A 19,754-nucleotide genomic window follows, 5' to 3' on the forward strand; every position below is an offset into this window, starting at 1 on the left:
TCTTCACTGACTATTTTGTTCCTGCATTTTAGGATATGAACACCTACCTGTCAGAAGGCAAGCTACAGAGTATTCTACTTCTTCCTCTGATGATGAATTTGAATCCAAGCCTTCATTAACACACAAGGTAACCTTGACTTGGAAACAGAAAGATATTTCCTCTGTTGGATTGCATTTAAGATTCAGCATATGATTTTGATCTAAAACACACAGCAATTTCTCAAAGTGGGGACTGGAACATTTTATCAGTGGAGTTTTTGTTATGGAGAGAAAATACATTAAAACTCTTTCAGACAGATGAACATCAAAATTTCTTTTTCCTCTTTGGATCTTTAATTCCCCCAGGATACACCAGTGTTGACAGAGGAGGTCTTAATTTGACAAACAGACATGTTTCACTGAAACCACTTTGAAGCTGCATTCTTAAGTGGCCTTAATCTGTAGCCCAACAAGGAAACTATTGAAAAAATTAAACCAAACAGATGCAAATTTCCCTTGGGGAAATACAAATTCATTTGAGAGGCGCTACAGGGGAAATACAAATTCATTTGAGAGGCGCTACAGGCAGGTTGCATGGAAAACGTTGTGTTTATTCTACTCAGCATGGCTGCGTGAGCCACGAAGTCACACCCTATATATGCCAAAAGGGCCAGCTGCACACTGGGATCTCCAAGCCCTAAGTCCATTCCTGTGGCTAGTGGCAGTGGCAGGGTTAAACCATGAGTGAAGTCTTGATACCCAGCCCCTATTTGAAGAAACAGAGCTTTTATTGCCTGCATAGGTCATGAGAAATGTGTTTACCTCTTTCCTGTGGAGGGAATATCAGTAAGTGGAATTAATAGTATGAGGTAGCCTTTGAGGGGAAAAAAAGGAAAGCAAAGCAAGAGGCTGCTCAGTACACTCAAAAATAGCCAAGCTGAAAGCTAAGTGGGACTTTGAATGGAAACCCAGTTGCACAGCTCCAGAGGAACTGAAGTGCCGCGAGGCAGAAGCATAGCAGCGTGTCGGGGCACGTCCTGCCAGTGCCTGCGTCAGGATGCGCTGAGATGTCAGAATCCATCATTCATCTTTCCTGTTACAGGAAAGACAATCTATAGTGAGATAATGCTATGGTGAATTAAATAAAGTTTAAACAAAATAGAGAAAAGAAGGGAGATGTAGGAGAAAACTGGATCAGAGAAACTTCCAACAGGTCAGGTAGCCACAGGGCCAGGGAGGACCAGGTGGTGGGATGGCAGTGCTGCCGGGGCAGCTGCCAGAACTGGGGTAAATGAGCAGCTGTCACACACAGGCATTAGCAGTGACTCAGTTTTGATGTGCCCTCCCTCCTCAGCTTGTTTCTCTCGGCTGCCTCACAGCTCCTCTTTTCATGCCAGCTCTAGCTGCTATTTCACCAGTACTACCGTTTTTCTCTGGCAAAACATGGTGGGAAAAATTGTATCATTTTTTAAATTGTCTTATCTATGGTGGTGATACATTCTGTCTCCTCCAAAACAGGAAAACCACAGCCTTGAAGCACTTCCAGATAGCTTGGGTCAAGGGCTAGATGGAGCAAGTGCAGGCCAGTCCTCCCACATGCTGCCCAATTTTCCTGGCACAGAAACAGGTGCCCCAGGGAAAGGCAAAAAACCTCTCTACTGTAATGCAGTAGAGAAACAGCATTGAGGAAGGTTTTGTAGGGCTTCAGGTAGTGTCCTGTGATGGTTAACTTTGTGGTGCAGACATTTTTTATTGACAGAGACAGTTCACACTCACTTCAGGTTGCAATAAGAGCTTGTAATGCTTCAAAAGTCAATGTAGGCAAATGCATGAAAGTATTGCTACATTAATATTTTCATTTCAGTTAGATTGCCTGAAGCAGCCTGAAGTATCTCACCTTGCTTTCGGCAGGGGAGTCGGGTTAGACAATCTCCAGAGGTCCCTCCCAAGCTCAGCAGTTCTGTGATTCTGGGAAAGGCTGGTAGAAACCTGTAATGGCATACTTACACTTTGATTGCCTTTCCCCCCACCCCACCCCACCTCTTTTGTAGGCAAAAAGGACTCTCAGAAGGAGAAGGAAGCTGGAGAAGGAGACAAAGCAATTGATTAAACAAGAGGAGCTGAAGAGGCTTCACAAAGCACAGGTGAAAACATAGCTTGCAGATGACCTGTTTGTGTCCCAAGGTGACTAGTGAGGATGGGAGGGTACCCAGTGCAGGCTCTGCACCTCCCCTCACTCCTCACTGTGGTTCACTGAGTTCTGTGTTGAAATCCACCCAAAACATCAGGAACAGGAAGATGTATGTGGAGGGCCTTGCATCTCTATATGTGACAAGTCCATGTGTGCCCTAGGAGGCTGTCTTAATTTTGTAATTGTGTGTAAAGAACAAGAGAGATAGTGACTGGCAATAAGAGAAGAATACACTGAACAAGAGAGAAAAAGATAGAAAGGTGAAATATCATCAGCTGCTGAGAATGTAAGAAACTCAGCTGTTATCCCCATGTACTACAGGAGAGTACGAAAATACAGCAATGGGCTTTGTTCTCTCTGCTGTAAGTGAACATTTTTCTTTCTTAATGATGCAAAGTCACTTCCCTTTATACAGGCCCTGCTCTTTGGAAAATGCTGGAAAAGCTCTGGACTCTGCTAATGTTTTATTATTTCCAATTATAGTTCAAATATTTGGGAATGCACTTCTGCATGACTTGATCTCGGACTGTGTTCTCTCAGGTGTCAAAGTTTTCAGGTTTATCTATTTCACTTATCACACATATATACCTATACGCATATACATATATAAAAACCTTAACGGCTTATGTGGCCATTAGCACTTTTCGCGTGTGTCCGTACCATAGCATAGGGCAGAGAAACCTGAGCTAGATTTAATGTCATTAATTCAGGTTGTAATGTTAATCAAGATATGGTAGTGTGGAGAGCAGGCTTTTCAAAAGCAGAGTTGTCCATCATCTTCTGTTGTATTACTACAGCAGGTGGATACTTTTGGAGGGAGCATCCACTTGCTACTTCTGTACCAATGCTAAATTAAATAAAGAAAACTATTAAGTTGGTTTTCAGATGTGAAATCTCCTTTTTTGTAGACATCACTGCTTCTGCAAAATGTATGACTGAGAAGGAGAGAAATTTTGTGTTTGAACCAGACAGAGGATTTTAGAAATGCTAATATCTAGCTGTTACTATAAAATTCAAGACAGATTAAAACCCATGGGAAAGAAGAATAGTATCTTATTTAATCCAAAATAAGAGCAACTGTTTTAAGTTTTTATCTGAGAATTGTGAATTTGCTCAAGGCAAAATTAAATGCATACGTGCCTTCTCCTATTTTACTGCTTTGGGGAAATAGTTGAGTCCAAACTTTTTGAACCATCTTTCATGTTTGTTAGGCTGTTCCTGAGGTCTTGGCCTGGTATGCTCTAACACAGCCTGAAATGGGAACTGCTGAGCATCTCTCTTTAACAATTCAACTTTTAAGGTGTTTCATGCCTATTAGCTACATGGGACCTCTGAAAATCTTATTTAAAAGCAGATAGAATCCTAGAATAGTTTGGGTTGGTTTGTCCCTCCCTGCAAGGAGGAGGGACACCTCCAACCAGATCAGATTGCTCAGAGCCTCATCCAACCTGGCCTTGAATGTTTCCAGGGATGGGGCATCCACCACCTCTCTGGGCTACCTGTTCCAGTGTTCTACCACCCTCAGCGTAAAAAATCTCTTCTGTGTATCTAGTCTAAATCTACCTCCTTCTAGTTTAAAACTCCTCATCCTATCACAACAGGCCCTACTGAACAGCCTCTCCCCATCTTTCTTGTAGGCCCCCTTGAGGTACTGGAAGACCGCTATCAGGTCTCCCTGGAGCCTTCTCTTCTCCAGGCTGAACAGCCCCAGCTCTCAGCCTGTCCTCATAGGAGAGGTGCTCCAGCCCTCTCATCATCTTTGTGGCCCTTCTCTGGACCCTCTCCAACACGTCCACATCCTTCTTATACTAGGGCTCCAGAGCTGGACGCAGTACTGCAGGTGTAGGGTATCGCCAGAGCAGAGTAGAGGGGCAGAATCACCTCCCTTGACCTGCTGGCCAATTTTCTCTTGATGCAGCCCAGGATGTGGTTGGCCTTCTGGGCCGCAAGGGCACATTCCTGGCTTATGTTGAGCTTCTCATCCACCACCATCGCTCCCAAGTCCTTCTCCTCAGGACTGCTCTCGTTCCTTTCTCTGCCCAGCCTGTATTTGTTCTTGGGATTGCCACAACCCCTGGGATGGGACCAGTGAAAGCAGAAGTCCTACCTGAAGTGCCACTGAATTGGCACATCTTAGATACTAGACCATTTCCTCCCTGTGTCAAAAGCTTGTGAAATATAAAAGCCAAACAAACAACAGAACCCAATGACCAACAAGATAGCTAGCAAACTTTCTAGCTGTAAACCTTTGATATTTATATGAGCTTTATTCATGTAGCATCTCAGAATATGTGCCTCTGAATGTGTAGGGCATTGACTTTACACACCTTGTGACACACAAATGTTACTATCTCTGTTTTACAATAGGAGAGCTAAAGTTCAGAAAAACTGAAGTTCTTTTAGTACCTACAATACTTACCCACACTAAAATGTAGATAGATACCTAATGGAATTATTAAATTGCTTAGGCGCCTGATACGCTCAATGAGTTTGCAAATCCCATGAGTACTCCAAGACCTTTTTAAGCTGTTTCTCTAACCACTGAGATCATCTTTTGTCTCTGAATTTTTAAGTTATGTCTGTAGCTTTTATATCATTACAATTTTGCAGGCAGTCCAGCGCCAACTAGAAGAATTGGAGGAAAGACAAAGAGCTCTGGAGACTTTTGGTGTTGAACTGGAGAGAGAACTGAGAGGAGAATCGGGTAAATAAAGCAGTGTTTGTTTGTTTGGTAATGGTTCTTTAACCTTTTTAAAAGCAGAGAGTTTTTAATGACTGTCATGGAAATACAGTTCCATACAAAATCTGAAATGCAAGAGTAACTGGAAGGACAAAAATCATTGTTTACCCTTTTCCTCAAACTCTGTTACTGCAAGCATCTTTACACTGAATGCTATCAATTTCTGTTAGCTATTACAGATGTGGAATTATTTGCCTTGCTATTGAACTTGAATCTACATTTTTCCCTCTGTTTTTTTAAAATCCCATCCTGAGCTTAATTTCATTTTCTGGAGGGAACCAGTGAGGTTTCCAGGAGCTGTATCTCAGTTACCAAGCCAGCAGCAGCCCGTGCCTAGTAACAGAGTCCTTAATGACTTCTACCGGAGTGTGAAATGCCATTAATATGATTAGAGCCAGTGGCCCTGCTATAGCAACAGCAGCACACAGGCACACAGATCTGAACGGCGCAGCCTTTCCCTCAATGGGTAGGAGATAACAGGGATGTCATCCTGGCCTCAGTCAAAGGCAAGGTTTTCACTCATCTGAACAAACAGCCCCAAGCAGCCAGGACTGTGACATCCTTCCACCAGCCCAGCCTCACCAGTGCTTCCCAGTGCTCATGGAGTGAAGCTGAGGAGACCTCTTGCAGAGGGGTGGGACATCTAGGGGCTCCTGCCAGGCTCAAATTGGGGATGGGAGTGTGAACCACGCATGTAAGCAACTTCAGAGGGGGCTGTGTTTCCATGCTGAGAGGCTTCTGGGGAACCAACAGCCCAATTGCAAATGTGTCTCTATTTACCTCTGTTTTAGAAGGCTGAATCTCATTTTTTTCATGACAGGCTGTTGCACAGTGCCGAAAACCTGTATATGTTTTGGCACGTGTGATCATGTTGTTGTCTTAAGCTAGGCAACCCAGCACAGTCTCTACATGCTGGCTTTTTAAAGGCCATATTTCTTAGCATTTACCGCCCCTATTCTAACACTGAACTAATCAGCTCAGCAAAAGAGCGTTTGCCCAGCCTTTTACATTTATTAACTAATTTACTATAATTGATAGTGCCAACCTATTTCAAATGTTATTTAAAAGGCTGGCATCTTTTTTTCTTTAAATGAAAACATAACCTTTTATCAAATGGCACCCACCTTACTGCCTGTGAGAAAGTCTGCTAAATGACTCTAAGGATTTGGAGTGCTAGGTTTTTTTCTTTACTGCTGAGTTGTTTAAGGGTGGTTGTTTTTTGGATATGTCAAAAACATAGAGGGATTAGAGCTCTTAGGACAGACACCAAATACCAGGATAAACGGCTTAGAGCCACCTCATGTTTTTGTTGTTTTGACAATCACGTTTCCTGAAGAAGGCTGTCTGCCAAGAGATTGATGCGTCTCATTCTCTCCCCATCCTTAGTAATTGGATTGGCCTCATTAAGGTGAAAGTACTAATTTTTTTTTTCTCCCTCTTGATTGTTTGTGTGTAGGTGGTCAGTTACAAATAGGGCAGATACTGAAACATAGGATGTTACCGTGTTTCAATAACTCTTCTAGTGCAAAAGCACAAAGCCATAAGTTTCCCAAACAAAATGTGAGTGCTTTGTTGCTTTTAGTAATGTACATGTAATGATGCAAGAATTGGTGAGTTTAATATTCTGTTCAACCTTCTTAAAAATAATAAGCATTATTGTTTAATGAATGACCAGTGTTTATTAGGTTAAGTTGTATTTAAGCAGGTCTGCACTTATGCAATTCAAGTGATTTAATAGGTATTATTAAGGTAATTAGAAAACGATCACAGTTCAGCAATAATATTGAGCTGCAAAGGTTGTGAATAACCAAATTTAGAGACAGGCCTGCAAACACTAGTCTTCCGTGACATTTACGCAACTCTCCTCTAATAATTCTGTAAGTCTGGGATGAATGGCCCCTTTGTTAGGAGGAGTTATTCATTAGCTCCTCAACTGAATTAGAATAGAACATGCGTGGGTGTGAAACAACTGCCATGAAGACTGATGAGCAAAATGAGGCTTTGATGATCTTCTAATTGTAGCGACAACAATTCATGCATTAAAAAAAAAGGAATAATATTAATCCTATGAATAATATTTCATGCTTGTTATTACCTTTGGTTTGAAATACCAAATAATAAATCACTGATGTACCATCACTTTCTTTTCCACTGACATTTGTGGAGGCTTATGGAGATCTTCTGCCTACAAGAAAATACAGAAATAAAAATCTTGAAACATGTTTTCCACTGAAATTAGCATAACCAATCAGCTGACTAAACCAATAACGAAGAATGATGGTAAAGAAGAACATCTGTGTTGAGAGAACGTTGAGAAATCTCTCCATGTTTTTGGAAGGTGAACAAATATCTGCACATATTGCAGCTAGTTTTTTGTTTCATAAGGAGCATATCCAAGGCTTCTCAGTACTTTCAAGAGTCAAAAGAGATCTGTTGAAAAGCTGTAGGAATAAGGAACATGAAGTTTAGCTGTTCCTAAAAAGGAGCAAACTGGCCGATCCCCCTTTACGGTGTGACTGCTGTATGGAGGGACAGCATAGCATCACTCTGGAGAACAAAAGGTTGAGGTTTTGAGAACAGTGATCAGTAAATGCTTCTCTGCAGCCTGTCATTCCCTGAAAAGTGAAGAATATAGAAATAGCTGTGATGTAACTAGAACAATATCTGACTTTCAAACAGGATCCAAGTTAAAGGAGACCACGAGGAAAGTTTTGCTTTAGCAATGCTGTCAGAAAAAGCCAGTGTGGCTCACAAAACAAACTCACAAATTGTTTTCCCTCTAACCTTGAAAAAGATCTGTTGTACTGTATTATGCAAAAGACTTCATTGGCTTGTTCTGCCCTTGGAAGGCATAAAGCACTCCATCAGACTTAAATAACTATTAACATTATTATGAACAAACATTTGAAAATCGCAGGGAAAAAAATGCCCCCTGGGGACACTCGGAGGGGGGACATTCTGTGGGATGGAAAAGGAGGAAAAACAAGGGCTATTTTTATTTCAGCTTGTACTGAGGATTTTGCTAAAATGAGTGGCATTTTTGCTAAGTGTGTTACTCTGCTTACCTCAATCAACCTCCGATACACAGTATTTTATTAGAGATATTTTAAAGTGTAAAGAAGAAATGTTAAAAAGAAGTATTTCTGCCTAATCAAGAAAACAGCAAACAGAGAATAAACCCTCTGTGTGTGTGCAGGACATATGCATACCTGCAATTGCAATGTTTTTACTGACAGCAAGATAAATTGAATTTCCATATTAACTTCTGATGGTGGCATACGAAGACCTGCAGCTCTGAATACAAACACTGCATCCCTGCATTGAATCTGTGAGAAGTTACCATTGATATGTCCCAGTGAGAACTGCTCCAGCAGTCACTCTGAGAATACTTTTTTTTTTTTTTTTTTTTTTAATCATTGCTTGCTGACCTGGAAGATCCCACAGAAGCCCATCCATTACTGCCAAGTTTTAATGGAATTGGGCAGAAATTGGGCCAAGATTTCTTTGCCCTCTCTCTTGCTGCTTTATCTTCCCATTTCATGGTAACTTCAGATTGGGGTCAAATCCTGATGAGCAAAAACAGAACTGCATCCAAGTCAGTGTGACTCCTGTCCTCAGTGTGGGGGCCCATTGTAATTCCTCCAACGCTGGCAGGAGGTGACTAGGGCTCTCTGGAATGACAGTGCCTGATGAGGGCACGCAAATGGGCTGGTGATCCCAAACACCCAACAGTTTCCCTCCTGCTCAGGAAGATTGCTAAAGGGCTGCACTGGGTGAGATCATTACTGCCCGCAGGAGACAGGCTGTAAACTGCTGTTCTTTGATGAAGTCAAATCCACTTTGTCGTTAAAGTGAGGGACAGCTGAAGCAGTAGAGGCAAGAGGGTAATTCCTGGGGCCAAGGACAAAGCATATTTCAAAATGAAAACAGAACAGCATCTGAAATGCTGCTGAGCTGTCCAGGGCTCTGGCTATCTCTCCATTTGGTAACCTAGTTTAATGATACCCTTGTAACTGTCATCTCTGGAGCTTGAACCTGAGACCTTTGCGTTTAAATTTCAGCACGGTCAGTCATCTGAAATAAAGGTGCAGTCCTCTTAAAGCAGGAGAAATATTGTAAGTCTCCATCCACAGAAAATAGCCAGGCTGGCTTATGGGGATTTTATGCTTGGTTGTCTAGCAGTGTGACATAACGACTGAGGAGAAGAGCGCTGTGTTTCTCTCCCTGCTGATGGCACCTCCTTTTGCTTTGTCCCTGGTCTGGGCAGCAGCATCATGTGGAGTGTAACTACTGTGTGCTGAGGCACACACATGATTGTGCATCTGATGCCCACTGGAAGCAGGGATGAAGTTGATACTTGCCAGCATGTACATCGTGAAGTCTCATTGTGTTAATGGGATATCCATTTATACAGAGTTCAACTCTGGCGTCCAGCATCAACAGAGAAACTATGTTATCAAAGGCAGAACTAAAAGAAAGAAAAAGTACCCATTAAAAAAAAATAAAGTCTGTATGGCTATTTGAAAGAAAAAACTTAACTTCCAAAACACAAGTGTTTATAAATCTAATACATCTTTAAGTGCAAAAAATTACAACGTTCAACCAAATATAGACAAGAATGTTATACACAGACCTTACTGATGTGAGTTACATAAGCAAAATAAAAATAATTTACATTTGGACTCATCTAGGCTTACAAATGAGGACTGTTTAAAGTGAACTTAAGTGGTGAGAGTATTAGAAGGTAAGCCACTAATGCCTACTTAACTTTCCTATTTTAAACAGATTCAGGCACAAAGGATGAAACTCAGATGCTGCATGAATGGTTTGAGCTGGTCCTGGAGAAGAATAAATTAATGCGTTATGAGTCGGAGCTCCTGATTATGTAAGAACAAACATTAGACTAAGGATGGGGAGGGGAGAGGGGAAAAGTGTGCTTACATTACACCTGAACACCTTGCTGCGTGCTGCAGTTTGAAACTGTTGTGAAGTAAACCTACCCAGAGCAGCTACAGCCCAGTTCTGTTTTGAACACAGATTTCCACTTGAGCCCTCCTTATCCTCCCTCTCACAGTGGTTCAATTATTTCAATACTAAACAATACTCTAAACCAGTATAGCATATAGATGCCTTTATATAATGTGAGTCTAATGAACACTGGGACACGTTCTCCTGTGGAAGAAAAATAGTCTTGGAAGTTTATCTCAGGTTTTATTGGACATAGGAGAAAAGATCTAGGAATTCACTAGAGTGATGAAACAAGCAGATACGCCAAGCAAATAAAAACAATCTGAGATGCCACTATTTGTGGTTGATGGAAACAATATTGGCTATAGCTTGCTCACTTTGCCTCCTTGGAAACACACTCAGCAGGTAGGTGGAGGTAACTCAGCTATTTTCTCCACTGTTTTTGGGCAATGTGGGAAGGTAATGAGAGCTGCAGCAGTTGTTACTCACCCCTGGATTTCACTGCCATTTATCATTTCTATATCGCTCAGTCAGCCCCCCGCCCTGTGTGTGGACCTGCAGCCCAGCCACTAGCTCCAGATGCACCCCAATTTCTCTCCAGCTGTGCTGATGCTGTCAGGGGCCAAACCTCTTCTTTCCCCTTTGATTGTCCTTGGGTGTTGTGGTAGCAATGCTTCCTGCTCATACTGTCTGCAAAGGAGAGCTAAAAAGGCAAAGCAGGCTGCTTTTATCACTGCAGGACAGAAAATGTTGTCTGGATGTGTTCACATGCTTATTCTTTCATGTACCTTTTATCTTGTATCTTTTATTGTACCTAGAGCCCAAGAGCTAGAATTGGAAGACCACCAAAGCAGGTTGGAACAAAAGCTGAGAGAGAAAATGGCTATTGATGGTAAGTTGAAAGGGAGAGTATGCTCCAGCCATGCCCATAGAGTCCCTGCTTGCTCCAAAAGGGACCAGAGTGGCTGAGGCTCTTCCTCCTGTGCTCTTCTGTGAGTGCAGCTCACAGCAAAATGCAACTTGTAAGATCTTCTCATCTGACTTCTAGTGAAGGCAGCTAAGCTAACCCATCCGGTTTCACATGTATGATTCCACTAATTGCAGCAACATCCAGCTAACATGTGATGATGGGCAGCAAAGGAAAGTAATTTTGTCAACCACCTAAACACAAAAGAGGTTATCTGCTTTTGTTAACTGTACCATTACTGGTTACTGCAGTATTTTGGAACTGCTTTTAGGTACTTGAGATTACAGTTTGGGCTTGTCCTTTCATTTGTTATTAGAAAAGAGAGCATGGGGAGGAGGAATGCAGGGAGAAGGGAGGTTACATAGCGCTGAATACCCCAAAATACACAAAATAGTTGTGTTCTAAGTAATGTGGATTGTAAGTTTTCAATACATTTCATTTTCAATACTTTTCTTACAGGTACTACATTTCATGGTTGGGCTTTTTACCTTATGTAAACTAAATTTAAACTCAAGCTTAAATGTTTTTATAAACAAGTAGTGCTCTTCCTACTCCTTCCAGTCTAAATTTTGCTAAAAGATCTACTCTAGACATTAGGAGCTTTAATGGTCAACCTTAAGTGCCCCAAAAGCAGGAGGAATTTCCCCTGAACTATAACGTGAAAAAATATTAACTGCTATTGACTTCATTTGTCATTGACTATAAATATTAAGTCAACATGTACAGCAACAGTTAAAATGCAAAGCGTAACAAGAGTGATCTGGATTTTAACCTCTTGTTTTGTGATCTTTCAGACAGCCTTAAAGATGAGATGGATCTGAATGAGGAGGATGAAATTTTTACTGAGATGATGAAAGTGATTGAAGAAAGGGACAAACTTGTGTCTACCTTGGAGGAGCAGAGAGTGAAAGAAAAAGCAGAAGACCAGCACTTTGAAAGCTTTATATTATCTAGAGGCTATCAGCTAAGCAGGATTTAAACAGCCACATGCAAATAAACATTATTTCAGCAATATTTGTAATCATGGACATACAGTCTTCTGAAAAATGAAGGAATTCAAATTTATTATCAGTTTATTTGGGAAACGTCATTTTGTTATCAAAAGCTCTTAAGCAGCTCTTTTGCTCATACTGGAGTGAGTCATTTCACTATCAACTTAAAGGATACAGCAGAATACAGAATGGGACTGAATTTACCTGTCTGAAGGCCATCAGGGCCTGTGAAAGGGGAATCAGAGCTCTGTTGTTTTCTTGGAATTTTATTTTAATGCTGAGAACAGAGTTCCTGAGAAACATCACTTAGTATTTTTCAGATGGCATTGCTTCCATCTGTTTGAATCTGCATGTGGTTTTGTTAATATTTTGGCACTTCCAACTATTCAAAGGTCAGAAAGCAAGCATCTCATATAAAAATAAGATTAGTTTTTATTTCTGGTGGAGGAAGGGTCATTTGACTAATAACTACATATAAACACTCATTAAAACTACTGTAAATGCAATGTCAGAAATTAATTTTCCAGGTATTTGTAAGTTATAGTGCACTGTGTATTTTTGAACAAGAAGTTAAAGCAATATTAAATCCCTAAATTTTGTAAAATGGTAAGGGATTTATCACAAGGGTACCTACCCTTAAGACTGTTACTTGCTCAAAAAATCTTTTTATGTCATAGGTTAAGGTCTTCTCTAAAATATGCTAAATGATAATTTAAAAATAGTAATCCAGAGTAACTACTTTACAATTGCTTGATAAAACATATCACAAGTAGTGTCATAGGATGTGATGAATGGTGTAGCAGTTAAAGATCTCCCTGAGAATAATTCCTCAAAAGACTTGCAAAAAATGTTCAGTTTGTAATGTCAGTATTTGCTAGAAAATGCATACATTTATCTTGCTGCTCAAGAAAATATGTGCATATTTTTTTGCTTAAAGGAACTATCTCCTGTCTTTTTTTGTACATGCATCTGTAGATATTGGCGAAGCAGATGTGCAGAAATTCTCACTAGTATTCAGTGTAATTTAAGTACTTTCTTAAATCTGAGATAATTCTGCAATTTAAGATTGGTAGTATTCCCAACAGTATGTATGATGCACGACATTTTCAAACTGAAAAAACAAGGAGCAACTGAAAGACTGTTTCTTTTTGAATATCATTTTACCTCATGCTCTGAGAAGAATGGTGCTAATTTGCAGCAGTTGCCTATGGTACAGCCAAAGCTAGAGGCACTCCTGTTACAAAAGCTTTAAACTAAAAAGCCTCTTGGTAAGTACTTGCAGGGTAACAGACACACTGGATCCTGTCACAATAATTTATGAAATATTTTAAATTTTTTGCTTTATTGTAAAAAATTTAAAATACCCCTTTCTAAATATAAAAGCAAGATTTTGCTGTTGACTGCAGATAAATAATACACCTCTGTTGGTGCAAGGAATATACTATTGTTCTGTAATATTTATGTATTTATATTTATTTATTAGACTGCTTAAAGAGGATAAGTGTGTCTGATTTTTGAATGATAAATGTGTATTTCTAACAGCTATGTATAGGTAAAGCTCTGTGTAATAGAATAGATAGCTTTATCAATTTGGTAAATAATTAGTAATAAAATATTAATTGAGATTTTTAAACAGCATTCTCAGTTACCGTAACTGGAAGGAGTACCTTTAAAACACAGCACGTAGGGCTTTAACAATATAATTTGTCTTTCATCACAGTGGAAAGACGTAGCAGAATCTTTGTTCCAAAATTACCATGAGACTTTTTTTTTTCCTGTCATTCATAGGCTAAGCATACCTGATCTTCAGATTACATTTTTATGGAGATGGATTGCAGACATTGATTTTTAAACTAACTCTATGACTTAAGATTGCCACAAAGGACAAGCAGGCAGGGCAGCAATAAATATTTTAATTTTCTCTGTTGAGATCTGCTGGTATTTCCAGTTTTGTGGAGAAAATTTCTGGATTTTATCACTGTTCCCAGAAGCCTCATGTAATCCTGTAGAACAAGACTGCCTACAACATCTATCACAGTTTTCTGTAGAGAATAGAGTCATAATGCTTTCAAGGTATTTTTTAAAAGTCTTAAAGCAAACTTCTTAGTGCTTTGTACAGGAGAGGAATTCAGCACAGAAATCTCCGGTTATGTCCGTCAAAGACTGGGTTTTTTCACCTCACTTTTACAATCTAAAAAGTCCATTTATCTTAGTGTTGCTGCCATACAAAGAGGAAGAGGAAGGGCAGCCTCAGAGAAACACGATGCCCCTAGTCCTGAGGAGGAGATTGCTCTCCTCTACCAAAATCTGGCCTGCTTGCCCAGGGGAGGTGGATGCACTGCAATCAGGTTCAGGATGCTCTGAATTGTTTGTAAGCCCTGAGATTTCAGTTTACAGCAGATACCTGTTCAGCTATAAAACCAAATGCAAAAGGGTGCTTTTAGCTCCAAAGATTTGAGTTCTTGAGAGTATTACAGTCAATAGAAGCTGAGGGCCATCAGCATTTTATGGACCTGAAAAATATTCTTTGCCAAAAAGATACTTTTCTGGATGCCATGTGATTGTAACACATGCTCGACCCAAAACTGCAAATCTCCTGTCTGTCCGCTCTTGGGGGGAAAAAATCATCAGGCTGCTGGTGCTCTGCCTGATGTTAAGTACCTTACAAGATTAGATCCAAACATGAACTGTGCAGATGATTTAGAAAAATAAGAAACTCTTAAGTAATTTAAAACAGGTCTTCATATATCATGAGAGTAGAGAAGGAGGGGGGGATAAAAGAGAAGCTATGTGTACTGTTCACAGGTCAATTTAATATGATTGGCTTGTATTAGAAATGTATTTAAACATTGGTTTGGTTATGAATCCTCTTGCTGCTCAATCTTTTCTGTAAATTGACTTATAATAGATTTGTTCATTTTTAAGTCCTTGGCGCTGTCATTGTTGGCTATGTGATGTGCTGGAATGTATTGACTATGTTTAAATGGACTAGATGTGAGCAATTTTCTATTTGAAAAAAAATAAAATTGTATCTCACTCTCTGAAGTCCCTGAATCATTTCCATAGTAATTTCTCTCCACCAATATCTACAATGTAATAATGCATGTCTAGGAAAGATCCATAGGTCAGAAATTATCAGTTTCTTAATTCATATACTGGTAAGTAAATCACACTGTCTTGCAGTTCAAATTAATTTTATAGTTTAGGAATAACAACACCCTGAAGTTATAGGGCATTCAACTCAACCTCTACAAGAATTTGCAAACTGTGAGATCAATAGCTTCCTCACATTCTTACATAGGAATTCACTACCTAATTTCCTCAGGCATGACATACAAACTGTAACAGCTCCTTGAAGACTTTAAGGAAAAGTGTCACTGCATGGACCACAGAGAATTGGTGATCAAAACCTTAATTGCCAGTTTGCAAATTCCACGAACTTTAATTCTATTAGATCATCTCATTTTGTTGCTTTGTAACAGTGGCAGAACCTTGCAGAGCAAGACAACATGCTGCTCGAGATGAGAGAAGTGGATAAGCAAGATTTGGGCTTATGTTAGTGCCTGCACCGTTGTCTCCTGCTCAGTGAATCTGAACTGACAGATAGTTCTCTGCTCTTCAGAGGACAGATGGAGAGCAGCTACTCTTCGGAGGTCAAGGTAATTTTTAGCCTATTCGAACAGAGGTTTTTCTTCTACTGTCATGTCCTGTCTTTTCCTTTCCATCTTGTGTGCCTCAGAGGCAGATGGGCATGGTGATGACTCCTCTGATAACACCACATGTAAGTTCTCAGGACTGCACAGGAATTACCTGCCTGCTGTGTTTATTGGAAGTAATAGATCAAACTTTTATCCATGTTCAAAACCTTGCAGCCATATTGACTTCTCAGCCAGCTGGTCAACAGCTTGGTTGGCCCAGGAGCAGCATGTGGGTAGAAATGCCACCATAGAAATTTACGGAGCCTCCCATCCTATTCACAACATCCCCCCTCCCCTGCCCCTGCCTTATCCCCTTTTTGAAAGATCAGAGGTCTAAAGAAATTCAGTTGGACAAGAAGTTCAGGAAAAGGATTTTTGTAAGCCATTATTTAGCTCAAGATCAATCCATTTGCCTCACTGATTTTTAAGTTATCTGGCCAGGTTTGTCTGGGCACAGGCAACAAACCTAGAGGTCTTGTGCCTTGAAACCTCTGCTTTTTATCCTAATGCATGTGTGATTTCAACTAAGAATTTAACTTTAGTTTAGCAGTCTCTTTCCAGAATGTTATACTCTGTTTTCTTTTCTGCTTGAGCAAGTAACAGGATGTGGCTTAGCAGATTGGAGATTCTGCACATCTTTTAAGACTTTGCCGCTGTTAAGATCTAAAGCAGTCCCTGCTGGTTTTCGCACGGACCAGACAGTTTTTGCATAGTTTAGCATGATGGGTTTGCCGTATTAGCATGTATATAGATCCTGGCAAATACTTCAGGACAATACATTGTCCTTTTTAAGAATCTGGTTGGAAACACTCTGATACTTTTATGAAACCATGTTAATTTATTATTTGTTATATTGTTTATTTAAAGAGAAGATTCTTATCCCAAAGAAGTTACAAGTTCAGTAGAAAGAATAGCTCTGTTTTAAATGAAAATATAAGCATATGCTCAATCTTAAGTTCAATTTGTGAGCTGGAAACAAATTTATCCTCAAGTGCAAGTTTTCGGTGATGGTAGCACCAAAAATTTAGAGCCCTTCTACCCCGGATACTGATGCTTTCTGCTGTTATAACGTAGCCACATTGGTATGATCAGCTAATACTGGGCCTGTAGGCCCTCTTTAGGTACTGAAAGACCACTATAAGGTCTCCCCGAAGACTCCTCTTCTCCAGGCTGAACAGACCCAACTCTTTCAGCCTTTCTTCGTAGTGGGGCTCCAGCCCTCTGATCATCTTTGTGGCCCTCCTCTAGACCATCTTCAACAGGTCCGCATCCTTTTTATATTGGTGGCCAGATGCAGTACTCCAGGTGGGGTCTCATGAGAGTAGAGTAGAGGGGAAGAATCACTTCCCTCGACCTGCTGGCCATGCTTCTTTTGATGCAGCCCAGGATATGATTGGCCTTCTGGGCTGGGAGTGCACATTGCTGGCTTTTCATCCACCAGTACTCCCAAGTCTTTCTCAGCAGGGTTGCACCCAATCCCTTCATCCCCCAGGCTGTATTGATACTGGGGGTTGCCCTGACCCAGGTACAAGACCTTGCACTTGGTCTTATTGAATCTCATGAGGTTCATATGGGCCCACTTCTCAAGCTTGTCAAAGTCTCTCTGGATGGCGTCGCGTCCCTCAGGCGTGTCAACCGCAGAACTCCGCTTGGTGTCATCTGCAAACTTGCTCAGGGTGTACTCAATCCCACTGTCTATGCCATTGATGAAGATACTAAACAGTACTGGTCCCACAGTCCCAGTATGGACCCTTGAGGGACACCACTTTTCACCGACCTCCATCTGGATGTTGAACCATTGACCACTACCCTCTGGATGTGACCATCCAACCAATTCCTCATCATCCAAAGAGGCCTCCCATCAAATCCATATTTCACCAGTTAAAACAGAAGGATGTTGTTGGGGACCACATCAAAGGCCCCACAGAAATCCAGACAGATGACATCCATAGCTCTTTCCTTGTCCACTGATGCAGTCACTCCATCATAGAAGGCCACTAGGTTGGTCAGGCAGGACTTGCCCTTGGTGAAGCCACACTGGCTGTCTCAAATCACCTCCCTGTCGTCCTTGTGCCTCAGCATAGCTTCTAGGAGGATCTGTTCCATGATCTTCCCAGGCACAGGGGTGAGGCTGACAGGTGGGCAGTTCCCAGGATCCTCCTGTTTCCCTTCTTAAAAGTGAGTGCAATGTTTCCCTTTTACCAGTCAGCAGGGACTTCACCTGACTGCCATGACTTTTCAAATATCACGGAGAGTGTCTTGGCAGCTACATCAGCCAGTTTACTCAGGACTCTAGGATGCATCTCATGAGGTCCCATAGACTTATGTATATTCATGTTCCTAAGGTGGTCATGAACCTTATATCCTCTTACAGTGGGAAGGACTTTGCTCCCTCAGTCCCCATCTTGCTGTCCACCCACTTGAGGGGTGTGGGAAGATGGGTTACTAGTGAAGACTGAGATGAAAAAAGTTGTTGAGTACCTCAGCCTTCTCCTCATCTGCTGTTACCAGTTCACCAGTCTTGCTCATCAGGGGGGTATACTTTCCTTGACCTTTCTTTTCCAGCTGACATACTTATAGAAGCCCTTGTTAATATTCCTTATTATTCCTTCTTATTATTCTGAATCATGTGCGGCAAAGCCCTTTGAGATGTATAAACTTTCTTGTATGGGTACGGAATAAGAGATGTGGATGTACAAATGCCAGCCACGTATTTGATCTGCTCCCTGCACTGCCTCTCCTAGCAGTGTGCAGAGGTGGCTACTGCCCACAGCCACGTGAAGAGGAGTGGAGGTTCCTGGTGAAATTAAAAAACACTTTCCTGCAGGACAAGGCTGGAGGCAGCTCGTGCTTCCCAGTCTCCTGAGGTGCCAGCATCTGCCATGGCCTTACCTCACCTGATGGAACAGGTGCCTGGCGTTTCTTGCTCATGGACACATGTGGGAGCTCCTGGTCCTGCCAGCACTGTTATCTCCAGGTATTTTAGGGCACTCTTAGGGAAAAGCCCAGTCAAGAAATAGATGTTAAACATCTGCAAAGTAACGTCTATGAAAATGCCTTCTTTTCTAAGCAAGCTCTTTTAATGTGCTCTTAACTATTACTCAGGGTGGGGCAGGCACATTCAGCAGTCAACCGCACAGAACCGGCAGGTCAGTAGAAGGCTGACTGCAAGTACTTAGGAAAATAAAGAGGGTAGACTTTGGTCTAGTTCCATTCTTCCTAAAGTCAGTGAAGGCTGTTACTGTAAGCAATCACAGCAATAGCAGTAGGTTGATAAAATGTTTTTGAAAATTCCGCTTCCGCTCTTTAAATAACCAAATGGTCAAAAGGTTAGAGCAGAGAAAAACCTATGAGAAAAACGTTAGGAGAAAACTCCATGACAAATTAATATTTATTGCATGGCCTTAACCAGCTTGGCTGCCGCAGTGCTCTCTTACTAGCCTAGCCCATGGCGAGTACAGTACATACCCCATCTCTTCCGCCTCACTCCGGAAGTAAGACTCTGTTCATGATCGTTCTGAGTCCTGTAGTAAAATAAATAAAAACCAAGTGTGCATGGACAGATATGCAGGTGAACAAGAATTACTTGAGTATGTGGACTTAGCCTTCTTTATTGCCTGGCAAAAGTATATATGTGATCAGGATACAATTAATTTGAGCTACTGGCTGGCTCATCTGTAAGAACAAGGCACTGACAGGGAGTACGGTGAGAGCTCTTGTGGTCTGCTCCAGATTTTTATATGCCAGATGCAGTGGGGCCAGCCTGAACGGCAGCCTGCTGACTACTGTGTCCTGTGTGTGGGATCACGGAGCATGATTGTGAAAGTAGTCAATTATCAAATATAAAGCAGAGCAAAAATCTAGCCAAACAAAAATTCCTAATGAATTTGTATGCAGCTTTCGTTTATGGTTAAAATACTGTATAAATAGGAGGTAGGCTTTTAAAATCAACATTCCTATATCTGCTATAACTTAGACCTTCAGTATATCTACAAGGCCTTTTGTGCTGAATGCAATATCAATTTAAGGTCATATGCCCATACATATTCCCAGATCAAAAGAAAAAAAAAAGTAGCATTTGTAGTTCTAAATTTAGGATCCAGTTTTAACTATCCTCAAAGAGGAACATCGTAAGTGAAAAAACCTTGCAACAATGTTATACCCAAAGAACAACAAATAAATTCTGAAAGAAACCCACTAAAAAATCTCAGTAAACATG

At 41.0% G+C, this 19,754-nt stretch overlaps 1 protein-coding gene across 2 annotated transcripts in view; it reads left to right on the forward strand.

Annotated features, from left to right (window-relative positions):
* Positions 1-11,824, forward strand: part of MICAL2 (microtubule associated monooxygenase, calponin and LIM domain containing 2) — a 110,888-nt gene extending 99,064 nt beyond the window's left edge. For both annotated transcript variants that reach the window (XM_086749089.1, XM_086749090.1), the window contains 6 exons: positions 33-127; positions 2,031-2,123; positions 4,781-4,874; positions 9,696-9,795; positions 10,697-10,770; positions 11,640-11,824. In XM_086749089.1, coding sequence (XP_086605215.1) covers positions 33-127; positions 2,031-2,123; positions 4,781-4,874; positions 9,696-9,795; positions 10,697-10,770; positions 11,640-11,824 — 641 coding nt within the window. The remainder of the gene's footprint in view (positions 1-32; positions 128-2,030; positions 2,124-4,780; positions 4,875-9,695; positions 9,796-10,696; positions 10,771-11,639) is intronic.
* Positions 11,825-19,754: the final 7,930 nt, after the last annotated feature.

Source organism: Chlamydotis macqueenii, chromosome 5 (genome assembly GCF_036417535.1).
Source record: "Chlamydotis macqueenii isolate bChlMac1 chromosome 5, bChlMac1.mat, whole genome shotgun sequence".
In the NCBI taxonomy this organism is placed as follows: Eukaryota; Metazoa; Chordata; class Aves; order Otidiformes; family Otididae; genus Chlamydotis; species Chlamydotis macqueenii.